General features: G+C 49.9%; 1 protein-coding gene and 2 long non-coding RNA genes across 3 annotated transcripts in view; 2 read left to right on the top strand and 1 right to left on the bottom strand.

The window, feature by feature from the left end:
• On the bottom strand, nucleotides 1-1,115 carry LOC134158127 (uncharacterized). Its single transcript, XR_009962603.1, has 2 exons — nucleotides 976-1,115; nucleotides 1-155 (listed from the first exon to the last, which is right to left on the bottom strand). It is a non-coding gene; the product is annotated as an uncharacterized LOC134158127 (long non-coding RNA).
• Nucleotides 154-14,503, top strand: part of IGFBP5 (insulin like growth factor binding protein 5) — a 24,700-nt gene continuing 10,350 nt past the window's right edge. The window contains exon 1 of the mRNA XM_062607777.1: nucleotides 154-1,139. Within this exon, the coding sequence (XP_062463761.1) occupies nucleotides 809-1,139 (331 nt within the window). The 5' untranslated portion in view covers nucleotides 154-808. The remainder of the gene's footprint in view (nucleotides 1,140-14,503) is intronic.
• The window catches only part of LOC134158124 (uncharacterized), a 4,343-nt gene continuing 712 nt past the window's right edge, over nucleotides 10,873-14,503 (top strand). The window contains exon 1 of the long non-coding RNA XR_009962602.1: nucleotides 10,873-14,296. This is a non-coding gene — a long non-coding RNA (uncharacterized LOC134158124). The remainder of the gene's footprint in view (nucleotides 14,297-14,503) is intronic.

Genomic DNA, 14,503 nt, shown 5'->3' on the forward strand with positions numbered 1-14,503 from the left:
TTTTTTTTTTCTTTTTTTTTTTTCCGGCTTTATTTTGCCTTTGCAAATCCTGGAAGAGGAAAGCGGGAGGGTTGAACAGAGCCGATCGAAACACAACTTTGCTTCATACCAGGCTTCCCAGCACCTCGCTGCGTCGGGAGGGACTGTTTCTCTTCCTGCAGAAGAAGAGAGAGGGAAGGGGAGCTTTGCATCCCCTGTTCCCTCTGCTGCGTGTTGGGTTTCGTTTTTTCTACCCCTCTTGACTGCTTTGATGCATTAATAGCAGGACACTGGTTTTCAAGGAACTTTGCTCCCTTCCCACCCTGCCTCCTCCCAGCCCTTTGGGAAGAGTGTGTGTGTGCGCGTGAGTGTGTGAAACCGCCGTCCCACCTCCCCAAACCCCCCTGCTCCCCTCCGCCTCCCCCTGCAACCTGTAGGCTGTGCAACCCCTGCAGGCTTTGCTCCCTTTCCCCCCCTCCTTCCTTCCCCTCTTCTTTTTGCGCTCCCGCAGATTGCTGTGCGAATTCCCCCTTCCGAGGCGAGAAAAAGCAGAAAGAAGGAGAAAACGGACAAAAAGACAAAAAGCAAACCTAGAGGTCCCCCCCCCTCCCAACGCCAAAAGCAAAGCAGGAGGGTCTAGCACCCCGAGAATAAACCCCAGAGCGGGGCGCCTGCACGCAGGGGCTGCACTTTCCGCCCTTCTTGAATTTTTATTTTTGTTTCTCTTTTTTGCCCCAGAAGGGGCAAGCGGGAAGCCAGCGCCGCCCGCCCCCCCCCCCCCCCCGCCCGCGGCACCCCCCGCACCCCGTCCCGCAGCATCCCCGCCGCGATGCTGCTGCGGCTCCTGGTGCTGCTGGGCGCCTGCCCGGGGCTCTCGCGGTGCCTGGGCTCCTTCGTGCAGTGCGAGCCCTGCGACAGCAAGGCGCTGTCGCTGTGCCCGCCGCCGCCGCTGGGCTGCGAGCTGGTGAAGGAGCCCGGCTGCGGCTGCTGTCTCACCTGCGCCCTGCCCGCCGGCCAGCCCTGCGGCGTCTACACCGAGCGCTGCGCCCGCGGGCTCCGCTGCCTCCCGCGGCAGGGCGAAGAGAAGCCGCTGCACGCCCTGCTCCACGGCACCGCCGTCTGCCTCAGCGAGAAGAGCTACCGCGAGCAAGCCAAGGCCGGTGAGTGACGCCCGCCTCGCCCTCCCTCATCTTTCCCGGGTGCTTTTCCGTTCTGCCCGCCTGCTTTTTCCACCCCATCACCGTCTCCCGGCTGCATTTTCCTCTCTTCCTGGGTGTTCTTCCGCTTGCTTTTCCGCCTTTCCGGCTCCCTTTCCATCTTTCCGCTGGCTTTTCTACTCCCTCCCACTGACTGCTCTTCCCTGCGCCCCCTCCCCCCGCCCGCCTTCCTGTTCTTCCGACTGCTTTTCCATCTTCCCAGGTGCTCTTCCATGCACCCGCTTGCTTTTTCGCCTTCCCGGCTACTTTCCCGTCTTTCCACCCGCTTTTCCATTCCCACTCTTCCCCAGCTGCTCTTCCATCCCCCCTCGCCCGCCGTGTGCTTTTCTGCCTTCCCGGCTGCTCTTCCATGCCCCTCCACCACCACTAGCTGCTTTTCCATTTTTCTGGCTACTTTTACATCTTTCTGCCTGTTTTTTTTTTTTTTTTTGTATCTCTCTCATATACACACATATACAGACCCCAGCTGCTTTTCCATCTTTCCAACTATTTCCCCATTCCTTCCCCACCCCTTCCACCAGGAGCTTTTCCAAGCCCGATGGTTCTTTTCCATCTTTTCTGGCTCCTTCTCCACCACCATCACTTCCCTTGTCTGCTCTGTCCTCTCCCTGTTGCTTTTCAACCTTCTTTTTCCATCTTTCCGGCTGATCTTCCACCCCTCCCATTTGCTTTTGCATCTTTTCCAGCTGCTCTTGCACGCCCTTTGCTGTTCTTCCATGCCCCCCACTGCTTTCCCATCCTTCTTTGCATCCATGCCCTTGTTGAACCTCCTGTTGCATCATCTCACAGCCTCCCCCCAAACCACCCCCCCCCTTAAATCATGACCTCTGGGTTGCCCTATCCCTAGTGGAAAGCTTTTCTTCCGCCACCTCCCAGGTGCACCCTCTTAGTCACAGCTGCATCCCAGTCATTCCCCAGTTGCATCCTTTATATCTTTCCTGCATCCTCATCCTCTCCCTGACCCCTTTCTCTCACCGTATCTTCCACCTTGCTGTGGGGCCCAAATTGACCTCTGCAGGTTGACATACAGGGGAGGGCAGGGCACCTTCTTGCAACCACCTGCCCCATCCCTGAAGTCCTCAAGCACCCCGGGGTTCGTTGCTCAAACTCCCACTTTCCCCTCACCATCACTGCAGCCCTCTCCTCCTGCCTGACCACTGCCGGACGCCTTTGCTGGGCAGTGGGTTTTTCACCACCAGGGAGGTGAAGAGAGCAGGTGCATTGGGAGCAGGGGATCTACGATTGCAAAAAATAATGATAGTGTCGCTAATAATCAGAACAGGTTAAAAGCAAGCACGAAGGCTGGTGTGGCAGTGCCAGTGCAAAGCCAAGCTTCTGAAATATTTGCACCTTGCACGTGACAAAAGCACGAAAGTAAGCACTCCTCCTCTTTGGCACTCGTTTAACTCACATTTCTGGATCCTGCAGCTTGTGCAAGGACGCTTTCCCTTTACTCCTTCAAATACATTTATATTTCTGCCACACGGTGAAGAGGAGGCAGGGAGGGTTTCTGCATGTTCAGGGGACCAGAAAACCACTTGCCAAAAAAAAGAAAAAAAACACAAAAAAAGCCAGAAACGAGCCCCCCACTTTTTTTTTGTTACATGAAAAACTCATTTTTGCATGTTAGCAAGCTTCTGCTCATACCCGCGCAATGGGAATCCGTTCCTCCTTCCTAGCACCTAATAAATCTTGATGGTTTTATTATTTTTCCCCTTAGCTGCTTGCAGGCAGTGGTTGTGTTGCTACGCTCCATCCTTCAGAGCAAAACCAACTTCTGTGTGTATAAATTCCCCTCTCCCTCAAATGACAACAAATGTCCAAACTCCCTTAAAGCCATACAGAAACAGCAAAGCTGAGCTTAGTTTTCTGAAGGGGAGCTGGAAGGGATGAGGGTTGGAAGGGGACCCACGCAGGGCAAAGCCAGGAGCTGAGTTCTTGCCGTGGAGCCCAGGAAGCTGGGCAATAACTCACTGGCAGCAGAGCTATATGAAGTATCCGGGAGCGCATCATCGCTGGTGTTTATTTACTCTGTGCGAGTGTGCGCACAGCCAGGGGCAGGCGCTGTGCTCGGGAAGGCAAAGCTGTGCAGCTGAAGCCCAGCAGCACCGAGGAGACAAGGGCTGATCTTTCTGCCCATGACACAGGTGACCCATGCAGACAGAACAAAGGCATCTGAAAAAGCTGTGGTGCTTGGTTACCAGCAGGAATCTAACTTGGTTCCACCTGCTTTGCTCTTCCCCAGGAAACTAGTCCTTTAACAGGTGCTTTGTGTGAAAACCTTGTAGTATTACAGGGTTTGGTTTTGTTGGGATGGGGAGCACCTGTTGAATGAACAAGGAGAGGGATAGGAAAGAGGTTACAGGTTGGTTGCAAAACCACCCCCCAGCACTACGTGCGCTTCCAGTTTGGACTCCCTGAGCGCTGCAGGGGGCTCTTTTTGACAGGTTTTGTTCGAAGCCGAGAGATGAGCCTGGATCCAAAAGGCTGCTGCAAGGAGCTGTGGGAGACCAGCAGGCTCCTCTTGAGATTTGTGAGATTGCAAAAAAGAAACAAAAAATAAATGAGGAATTCCTGAGGATGGGAGAGGAAAAAAACTCCTGGCATTCTACTGGTAGCGTGTGAGAACAAAGTATATTTTCATAGGCGTGTTCCTAAGCAACGGGGCAAGGAAAGAAATTAAGTTTGACTTGAACTCTCTGGCCTCTGCCAGTTTGGCCAGCAGTGCAGGGACCATGCACTGGGGAAGCTGGCCTGGCCCTCCCATCTATCAATGACCAAAATTGGCCCTGAGCTGTGAACCGCTGAGAAAGAATCAGCACTCTGCAAAATAAACTATGTGACAGTAGCGAGGACTAGATCAAACTGCATTTCTGTCTATTTCTGCTCTTGGCGCTGGCCGAGTTCAAAATCACAGATGCTTTCCTCTTTGTAGTTGAGGTGGAGAAGCAACCAGCGGTATTACAAGAGCCCAAGCCTGGGAGGCTGGGCTTGGCTCTTCTGTAGACCAGATGTCTTGCCTGAGGACAAGATGCTCCCAGGTACCATGCCTCAGTTTCCTCATCTTTAAGCTGTGCACAGCTGTACTGACAAATGCTGGACCTACTGAGCAGAATATGTTCATGGTTCGCTGAGAGGTCGGAAATGAAAGAAAGAGTGGGATTAGAGGGCTTTGGTAAGGCTCATTTTAAGTAGACCAGTGTGTAGGTACTGACAGGACAGTCCCTGTAATCCTTCTTGGCACAACTGTCCTTTACCGAAAGCCAAACATTACGGCCGTAATTGAATGTTCCTGGTAAAACAACATGAATGAGCTTCATTTATGGCACAGGCTGCAGGATTCTGGGTTTTCTCTGTTTTGTTTAGGTTTCCTTTGAAATACACCATGTCTTTCCATTTTTCTGCCCCATGCTCCTGCCAGACTTCCTCCTGCTGAGACAGCAAGGTCAGGCCGGGAGCTGGGGAGCGGAGGGCACAGATTGGAGCCTGCTACCCTTAAAAAGGCTTGTGGAAAAACAAAGGTTGTCAAATATTTCCTTCTCCTCTCTCATTCCTGCTCTCTTTCTAGAAAGCGAGCAAGACTTGGCAAGTTTCCGCACGAAACTGTGAGCCAACGATAACCAGGAGGGGAAAGGAGGGGGGTTGCAGAATTAGCCCTAAGAAAATCGTCTTTGCTGCGTCAGATGGAAGTAGGCGGAGTAGGAACGCTAACAAGCCCAAGTTTCCTGCGGCTCGTGTTCAGTGAAGTCCTTTATCCCTTCCCAACTTATTTCCCCCCCTTCCCTCCCCCCCCCCCATTTCTCCTTCCTGTGCTCTTCTGCTCCCCATTCAGGGACGCAGGGCTTCAGGAGTGAGCAGTGGGGATGTGGCAGGGCAGGTGGGCAGCTGAGATCTGGGGTCCAGGGTGAGGGTGAAGGTTAGGGCAGGGGTCATGGGAGCGGGGCGCTTGGGATGCACCGTCTTGCAGCCATGTGTTGCTCAGGGAGGGACCCGGCTGGTGCAAGCAGCAGGTCCTTTGTGCGAAGCAGCTCCCGAGCTGTCAAGGCAAAAGCTAGTAGCAACAGGCCTGCAAAGCTTCAGATCCAAAACAGGAAAATCTCCATTTTTCTTTTGATCTGAAGTTTCAACAACAATAACAATATATTAAAAAAAAAAAAAAATTAAATCCATCAGGTGCCAGCAAGAGCCGGGTTTCTGCGGTGTGTGTACGGGGGAGGGAGGGATGGGGTGGTTCAAACAGGAAAGGAGGGGCCTTGGCTGGAAAGATTTTTCTGCAGCCTGGTTTCTAAGGAAGGAGGGAGAATATTAAGTAGTCGATCCAAATGAAATTCCTGCCGGGTGCCAGCGGAGTTCACCGGAGAAAAAACATGGCTCTGTGCGTGCGTGCATGCATGATAGATCTGGTCCCCACCTCCCGCGCAGCGCTGTCAGCCTGGACCCACTCCAGGTGAATGAAGGGAGCCCCTCCAGAGCCTGTGCTGCTGCAGGGGAGAACTGGGGCTGGCCTTAAATGGGAGCCCCCGCAAACCTGAGAGGTGGCTGTGTGCCTCCTCCTGTCGGTATTTAAGCACCAGCATCCTGTGCCCAGATGTTCGTTGCAACTGTGGCATGTCAGTGTGTGACCAGAGTTGTGCGTGACTGAAGTGTTTGCATGATTGTGGGTAGAGGTGTCTCCTGAGGCCCAGAAGAAGGGAGTAGGAGAGCTCGGGTATGTTTTGTGCCAGCTTCAAGACAGCCCCCGGTTTCTTTTGTTGTGTAGTTTGGCTCACATGTGTCAGGGCAGACAGGGAGGAAGAAGAGAAGAAGAAGCGAGCTGGCACTGCCTTTGCACAGAGTGTGGTCCTCTGCTTCCTCCTAACGTCCGCTGGAAGTTTTACTCATGCTGGGCTGAAAGACATCACGGATGTGAGAGTAGCTGTGGGAGTTTTTACAGTGGGGATGGTTCTCTGTGCTCTTCACCTAAACTGGAAAGCCTGGGAGCACTCTAGGAAGGGGGCAGGAACCTCCACCCCCTCCTCTGCTCAGCAGGTGAGCTGCTAAGAACAGCTGCAGCTCATTTCACCTCTGTTCAGTTATAGGGGAGATAAAAGGGCCCACAACACAGCAAATCCTGGCTATTTTTTTACCAAGCACTTAGTAGCACTGATTTAAGGTCAGACATAAACGGAGAATTTGGCTGGAACACACCTGCCCTCGATGTGGGCTGCAGAGCAGCAGGATTAACATGCACAGGAAACATATGCCTGTGAACATACATATACATGTACTGTGTTGACACACCCACACATGCTTGCACAATGGTTTAATGTGTGCAGATACATACATGGAGCATTTTTGTCTCTCAGGCAGAATGGTTTCCAGGCAGCACACACAAACCTCTCTTATGTGCAGTGGTTCTGCTTATGAGTGGCACATTGGTATTTTGACATCAAGATTAGATATTGGCATGCAGACCAGCCTACCCTATTCACCCACCGAGGGCTGAGAAATGAGATGCAGCAGGTGAGCATATCAAACAACAGGAAGCAAGGAAGGAGATAGATGCAAGATATTCCTCCCAGACAGCTGTGTGGATCTGAACTCACCCCCTGTGCTTGGAAGTGGCTTGTGTTTTTTGGGATAGAGCAAGTCTACATTAGTTAAATACCTTGAGAGATATCCCAGTGAAGATGCAGAGAGGTTGCAGTTTGCAGAGGGCAGCCAATCCACCTCCTGCCCCGTGCCAGGGCTGCAGGATATGTGGAGAAGGCAGTGGTGGCTGGTGGCATCAGTGGAGATCATGCTAGGGGCACTGAAGGAGCTGGGACCCTTCAACCTTCTCTTTGCTCAGGCAGCAACAACTGGCCTTTGGGAAAGTGAGAAGAAGAACTTAACTGGGGAAAGATAGCAAAGCTGCTAAGATGTGGCAGGCTGAGGGAAGGAGAAATAACCTCCAGCATTGAGGAGGAGGAAGCAACAGGACCTGAAGACATGGTGCATGCACAAGTCAAAGATGATCCAGAGTTTGGCTTGTGTGAACTCACTGGCAGCCAGCATAATAATCACCTAGTCATTTGTAAGAAGATTTTTTTACAGGCAGAAAGATAGATACTATCTGTTTATCCTCAGGACAGGTATAGCTGAAATATGAGGAAGCTCTGCTGGCGAGGAGGAGGAGGGATATTTGGTGCCCACATTCTGGGATCCCCTAAAACCTGGACCTACTGGGTCCATATAGCAAGAGCCTCCACACTGGGTCTCCTGTGGGGCACAGAGTGGGGTAGAAGCTGTTCCATAACTCCTGGGCCTGGGGCCTGCCTGTTTGAGATCACTGAGCATGGGTTGTGCTTGATGCCTCAGCCCTTCCTGGAAGGCTCACATCACATCTGGTGATGAAGGAGTGACATCCCCATCCTCTAGCCACTCAACCCCCACAAGACATGCTCTACTACCTCAGCTGTGTAGCCAAGGCAACTCTCAGCGAGATGTTGGTTTCGAGGTGGCTCTTTGATGCTAGCAATCTGAGGGAACCCTTCAGTGTCAATCCGCTGCTTGCAGTTAATCCCAGCAGGAGCCATCATACTGTGTTTGCAGAAATTTGGGATGTTTGATGTGGGCAAATTTTCTCTCAAGGAACTCAAGGAAGCCGTTTCTCAACATGTTTTGATGGGTCTCCTGTCTGTTTATGATCTTTCCAGGACAAGTGTGCTAACTGTCCATCAATCCACGTCTTTTAGATACCAGCTTTTGGCTAGGAGACCATACCTGCACTGAGCAATGCCTACAGGAAGGTCCAAACGTTGCCTGGGGGGAGAGAGATCCGGTCAACAGGCTAAACCCTGTGCAGTCAGTGGGCATTTCATGTGTTGTACGCATAAAGCCTTGCTCTCACTATTACCCTCATTCTGTAGAACCCTCAGATATTCTCACAATTTTTTCCCAGTGCCTCCACCCCAGTGGTACTGCCTCTTTCATGCAGAATTTGGGAAGGGGGTGTCAATACCCACCACCACCAACTGGCACATCATTCCCTATTAGCCTGGCAGGACTTGATCTTGCAAGATGCTGAGCACCAAAGCATCACAAATTTTTGGGGCAGCTAACCTCCTCCATGGGAGCCAGCCACCTCAGTCCTTGAAGGTCTGCAAGGCCAAAGCAGAAGATTATGTTGGGTTAGGTAGGATTGGAAAGCTCTTAGCAGCTGTCTGCCTTGAGGGCTGTTGGTTTGTTTGCTTGTTGGGTGGACACAGCTGGCTGACTGATGGAGATAATTGTTATGTTGATAGAGATAACTGGTCTGGTTGCTATTCAAAGCAAGAAGGTAACCCTGAGAGATACTTCAGGAAATGATCCTTTAGCTAACCAAGAGAGGGAATGTGTCTTAAAGGTAACTTTGGGTGCAAAGTTGGCCAATAGTCATAATTCCTTTTGTAGAAAACCAGTAGAAATATTTTCTTTTTCCAGATTCAGATAGGTTTCAACCTCCAAAGACAATTAAATCAACAGACCTGTTTATTATTCATGATTAAGAGATCAGATATTATGCACTGGACTAATGAAAAAAATCTAGTAATTAATTAAGCCAGGGAACAACTGGCTTATAGAACCTGCCTCTCATTTTTTAATCTAAAAGAGATGCTGGAAAAGGAAAGAAGTTTTGTTAGGGAGGGGCTGCATAGTTTTTATACCTGTCCAGCAGTCAGTTATGGTGCTGCCACAGCCACAGTTATGTCTTAATAATGTCTAAATACACAGTGGCATACAGCCATTTTGCTTTGACTTGTGGCTTCTGCTTTCCTAAAGAAATAGCAGAAATGGGTGAAATTTTACTGCATCATTTCATAACCATTTCAGTGTTCAGTTATTTGGTTTTGTAATAGTAGAAGTGGCTCGAGGTTGCTGGAAGAACTAAGAAGTGCAACAGGGATTTTATCATTCCAAAAAGGCTTCGGACTTGATAACCCTCTGGCAAAGGGGGGATCAGTTGTCTTTCTTGGAATTTCACACCACAGACTGGAGGTCTGTACCCTTTGCTCCATCAAAGGACACATATTTTTAATATTGAAAAGCATCTTTGCATTGTGTTGGACCAAAGGGAATTGGTTTATTGGTATGCAGTGATCTAGTGTAAGGAGGGAAATGGTTAGGAGAGACAAGAGTCATCTGCCAGGATCAAGCTTGGGCAAGTTACTGCTTATCAGAATTGTCAGAGTGTGAACATCAAACTTCTGCTACGTTTTTGTGCTTAGGTGAATTGAGAGAGTAAATAATGAGCAAGTCTACTCCAGGTGAAGGCTTTCTGAGAGAAGGAGCCATTAAGAAAGTAGAAAGGAGTCCTGAGGGCAGAGGTGGAAATCTCATGGCTCGGAACTTGTAAAAGTCAGGTTGGACTGTACATGTGACATTGTGTCATCTGGTGCTGACACAAAGTTGAGCAATAGGTGATCTCACACATCTTTTCCATCTAGTTTAAGGCAGAGCTGTGAAAGTCAGGCTGAGGGCCTAGAAATTAATCCACGTTAGGCTGGAGGTTGCAATCACAGCTGCACACGTGAAATATTTGTGGTGTTCCACCAGTTCTCACCCTGCACCTGATACAGATGCATCTGCAGACTCCATCTGATGTGCCTTCACCTCTCTTCGGGGCAAGCAAAAGGTTTGGCTTTCTTGGATCTTCAAGTTACTGGCTGCTGTATATAACATAAGTGGGGATGGGTCTTTTGGTGGAGACTTACCAGCCTCCAGCGAGAGCAGCATCTCCTGGATTCAGTTCCAGTAAGTCAGTTGTTAAAAGCTTCTGCTTAATACTAAACTAAATCAGGTTCAAAACCCTGACCAAAAAGCAAAAGCCTCCCTCATCCGTAAGCAGGCCAGAGAGCTTAGCATAAACTGTAGTGGCTGCTTTCACAGTACATCCTCTTCTCAGGATCATCTCCTTTAATGCAGTCTTCCCATCAGTTGCACAGTGTTCATAGTATTGCTACAGTATCCACAGTCATATCCCAGGTTTTAATAGCCACCAGCAACAGTCTTCTTGGTTATGCTTCTAAGGTCTTCTAAGCACCTGGCTCTACAATGATTTGTCAGATTTGAGTTTCAGTGATCAGAATAGCATCAGCATCCTGGCAGCATCCTGCTTTCAAGTCCAGGTTTCTTGACAGCTTGTGTATATGGACACCAACCTTCAGCTGAGTTTTAGAGACAGAACCCCAATAGTTCAAGAGGGCAAAGCTACCTAATCATTTCCCTGGTGACATTTCCTCCATCACTGCTGTACAGCTGCCTGCATCCAAAGAAGTCCCCATGTCCTCTTCTTTCTCATATAATAATTATAGTTGATGGATGCTATTGGAGTTCTTGTCCAACCCATCACACCTCCTTCTTTCCTAAGGACACAGCAAGATTTTTTTTCAAGTGATCTCTGATGGCCAGATGAGCACTTTACACTCTTTTGTTTCTATTCAGAAGATTCGAAAGCGTGTGTGTTTTCTAAGTAGGGTTTCCTTTTTATGACACAGGTAAGCCCCATGGAGAAACTACTGGTAAACAATTCAGTGATGCTGTTAAGAGTTACTCCAGATTTTCCTTACCTTTACTGTCAGTTGGGCAGAAACTGCCATGTGGTCTTCTTTCCTGAGTTTTCTTTTTTTGTTCTTTTCTGTTCTTAACTCCTTGACAGCCTGGCGGGGTTTTTGCCTCCTTTATAACAACCAGTGGAATACGCCACTAGGGTGAATTTGTTGGAAAAGATGCAAGACTAAGAAAGATGAATGATTTCATCCTTTCAGGGAGGAAGAATATGTCTTGGTCACTATGATATTGAAAGATGATTTATTTAGATTTCTCTCGGTCATTCTTCAGTTCAGCTCTCAGCTTCTTCTGCAGTTTCAGCATATGGAATGGGGAACATCTGCAGTCTCCAGAAGATGTGAAGGAAATATGTTTTATCTTCCTATCATCGGTGCATCAGCAACAGGAGCTTCTTGATGTAAATCTAATCCTGAAATACTTCCTTCCCCTCCACTTGGCAGTTCAGTTCACTGGAAGATAACTTTGTTCAGGAAATGTCAGGCTAATACCAGCAGCTATCTAGAAACACAGTGCCTGCAATTTTGCATGATCAGCATTCATTTAATTGAAATGGATGGATGTTTGTTCATGTTCTTACCAGAGGGAAAAGCTCTGGAAAGTTTCCCAACTCTTTTACTGATTAAACATTTTGGGTTCTCTCTTGCATAGAAATGGTTGTCAGTGAGAGCCCAAAGTCTCTGGCCATGCAGCCTGTTGACTCAGACCCTTACCTGGTCTTGGTGTGTCATGTATATGCATTGCAAACTCCCTTTGCTATAGCCTTTGCTGAGAATTGATCATAGCAGATTTGGGAGCTCTCTGGAGAGAAAGAGATGGATCAGAGACAACACCTCTCGGTGTTGTCCTTCCTTGTACATGCCAGATCAGAAGCAGCCGAGCCCACCAGCTGGTGCCCATGCTCAGCTCTTCCAGCACAGCAAGGATGCTTAGAGTTTGTCAAACTAACATCTAACAATGTATAGGGAGCTCCTGTACATTATGGAGCTCCCCATTTCTAAACCTGCTTTTCTCCTTGCACTGGAGAGTTGCTCCCAGGGAGTTTTATTTTGTGACTGCAGCAAGAAAGGCCAACTCAGGCAAGCATCGTTTGGCACACAGCAACACAGATCCCTCTTTACACTTCCAGTTCCTATAGCTGTACATCTCCCACCTCCATGGCACTTGCTGGTACTGCGGAGAAGTGGTGCTGACCCAAGAGATCCATTCCTGCAGATAGGCTCTGCACTTCCAGAGCAGACCAAAACATGAGCTGATTCCCTTGAGAGCTCCTTTCCCACATGCTGAGCTGTATTTCTCCCCCATCCAGCTCTGTATGAGGACACCGAGGTCATCAGGATGATGATCTCCCTTTCCCATGAATCCTTTGTGAACCTGGGGGCAGCCCAAGCACCTGATATTCACGCTCTGCAGGTGAGCCCTGGCTGATGCAGCAGAATCTGCATCCACAGGTTTCTGCTGAGGAGACATTACTCTCCTGAGAAAGAGCTGGTCTTCCAGGAGAGTTCAGCAAAGCCCAAACAATAACTTCAAAAAAAGGACACAGTACGACAGTGTAGCACATCCCTCTGCTATCCGTCCCTGTTCTCTGAGGCTTGCTTGTAAGGTGTTCCTGAGCTATTCCCAAGCATCCTTCTGGCTCTTGGATTAAGAAAATGGAGATAAGTCTTAACCCAGGGTTGAGTCCTTCCAGCCCTCTGGCAGCTTTTTCGCCTCTTTTCTGAGCCTGGTCCCACTGCTCCATATTCTTCTCCTAAAAGGTGTCTCTGTGGGACAAGAGAGTGAGGTCCCAGCAACTTGCAGCATGCTGTCACAGGGATATAAGGTACTGGACTACCCCAGAACTCTCTTCCAAAAGCTTGTATGGCTTTTGGGACGGACTGTTTTTGGACTCTGATCGTATGTCTTTGCAGGGGACTGGGCATGGTGGGGTATAGTTGGTGTTTTTGTGGGCGCTTCATGATGCTTTGACTGCTGAAGACTTCCTTCTATGCTCTGCAAATCACAAAGGTGATTTGCTGGCTTTGGCATTTGTTGGGATACTTAATTCCCAGCAAAGAACACAGGGTCTGGGTTTTCTTACCACCACCCCTATGCCTGTAAAATAGTTTTGTCACTGCTGCCTGTAAGAGCTACGTAACAGACTGCAAGGGGACCAGTACTAAAGAGGTTGTAGGATTTATCTTTCTTAACTTCAGATCTTTGGAAGCCTAAGAGTGACCATTGGAGGCACAGGAGGAGAGACTGCAGCCTCCAGAGACATGTTGTTCCACCCTAAAATCAGCACCCCCAAGCCTAATGATGGAGCTGGTCACAATCTGGAGGTTGCAGCATCTCTGCAATGAGTTAGACATGGAATTTAGCCATCGAGCAAAGCCCAGACACTTCTGTATTAGTAGATGGGTGTTATTTAACCCAGATCTGTCATAAATGCCTGTTGCACATTGCTGGGACTTGTGGGATGTGGGGTGGCAGTCCAAGGAGGGCTGCTGTTTTCCTATCCTTCTTAGTGTGTGGTGTCTCCTCCCAGTCTCTCACCGCCTACGAGCATCACCAGTGTGCTCCCTTGCCAGTCCCTGCTAGATGAGCCATGCCGGTCTGCTGCCGAGTCCCCACCAAAGCACAAAAGTTCGTCGAAAGTCCAAGGCACATAGCAGCTGGCTCTGCAGCAGCCAACACCCTGGGCTAGCGGGGGACCAGCCAGAGCCTACATCCCCCAGCCCTGGCTGCTCCTCCTCTGGTGGGTGCCAGACAGCCTTGGGTTGGGCGGGCGCCTGAGATCACTGCCTGACCTCACCAGGGCGGTGATCTGGGCTCAGGGACCCCCGCCCCCGGCACAGCACCTGAGCCGGCTTCCACTGCCCACCCTGCAAGGCTGTGCACAGGGCTGCGGGTCATTCACTGATGTGCTAGGGATGTGTCTGCAGTGGGACTGTAAATGAGCTGTTTCTCATTAGGGCAGTGAAAGCTCCCTTCTGGGCTGATCCCTGTGGCCTCCAGGGAGCTCAGGAATGCTTTTTCTCAGTTGTGCTCTCCAGCTGCCAAAGGGCGCAAGATGAGATGACCCTCCTCGCTCCACATCCCTGCCCTGCCTGCATTCTGAGCATGCAAACACAGGGGCTGACCCTGTGCGCTGATAAGGAGGGAGGGATCTTTATTTTCCTGTCATGAGCACAGGTCCAAGGCTGGAGAAAAACTTGCCTGCCCATCCCATGAGGTTTTGATGTAGGTCTGGTACACCCTCTCCTCTGGAGTGGGGACAACTGGGGAGGGCAGCTGGGTGAAATGCATGAGCTGGGCTTTTACCAGCCTGGGTCCTGAGCACAGACTTCTGTATAAGACTGAGACTGAAGAAAAATAGGTACACCTCTTATGTGATTTGCAATAAAATGCTGATTTCAGGGACAGCACCAACATTCCTCTTCTCCCGGCCACAGGGATCCCAGGAAGCTGCTTTACATTGCCCAGCAAGAAGCAGTATCATAAATGATGGGGGAGGAAGGAGAAATGGGAGGATCCTGCCCCTCTGGCAAGTACAGGGAAGAAGAAAAACATTGATTTCACCACCTACTGCCTCTGCCTGCGTGTGTGTGTAAAGTCCAGCAAGAAGACACAAGCAGCCAGCGTTGGGCTGGGCAGATAATGGAGCCACCGTAGATAGGAGTCTGCGGCTGTTTGTGCTGGAGAGCTGTTGTTATGGGTGAAGCTCAGAGGGAGTGTCCAGATCTGTCTCTGATTAG

This window comes from Pezoporus occidentalis, unplaced genomic scaffold, assembly GCF_034315485.1.
Source record: "Pezoporus occidentalis ecotype Australia unplaced genomic scaffold, CSIRO_AGI_Poc_V1 ctg126, whole genome shotgun sequence".
In the NCBI taxonomy this organism is placed as follows: Eukaryota; Metazoa; Chordata; class Aves; order Psittaciformes; family Psittacidae; genus Pezoporus; species Pezoporus occidentalis.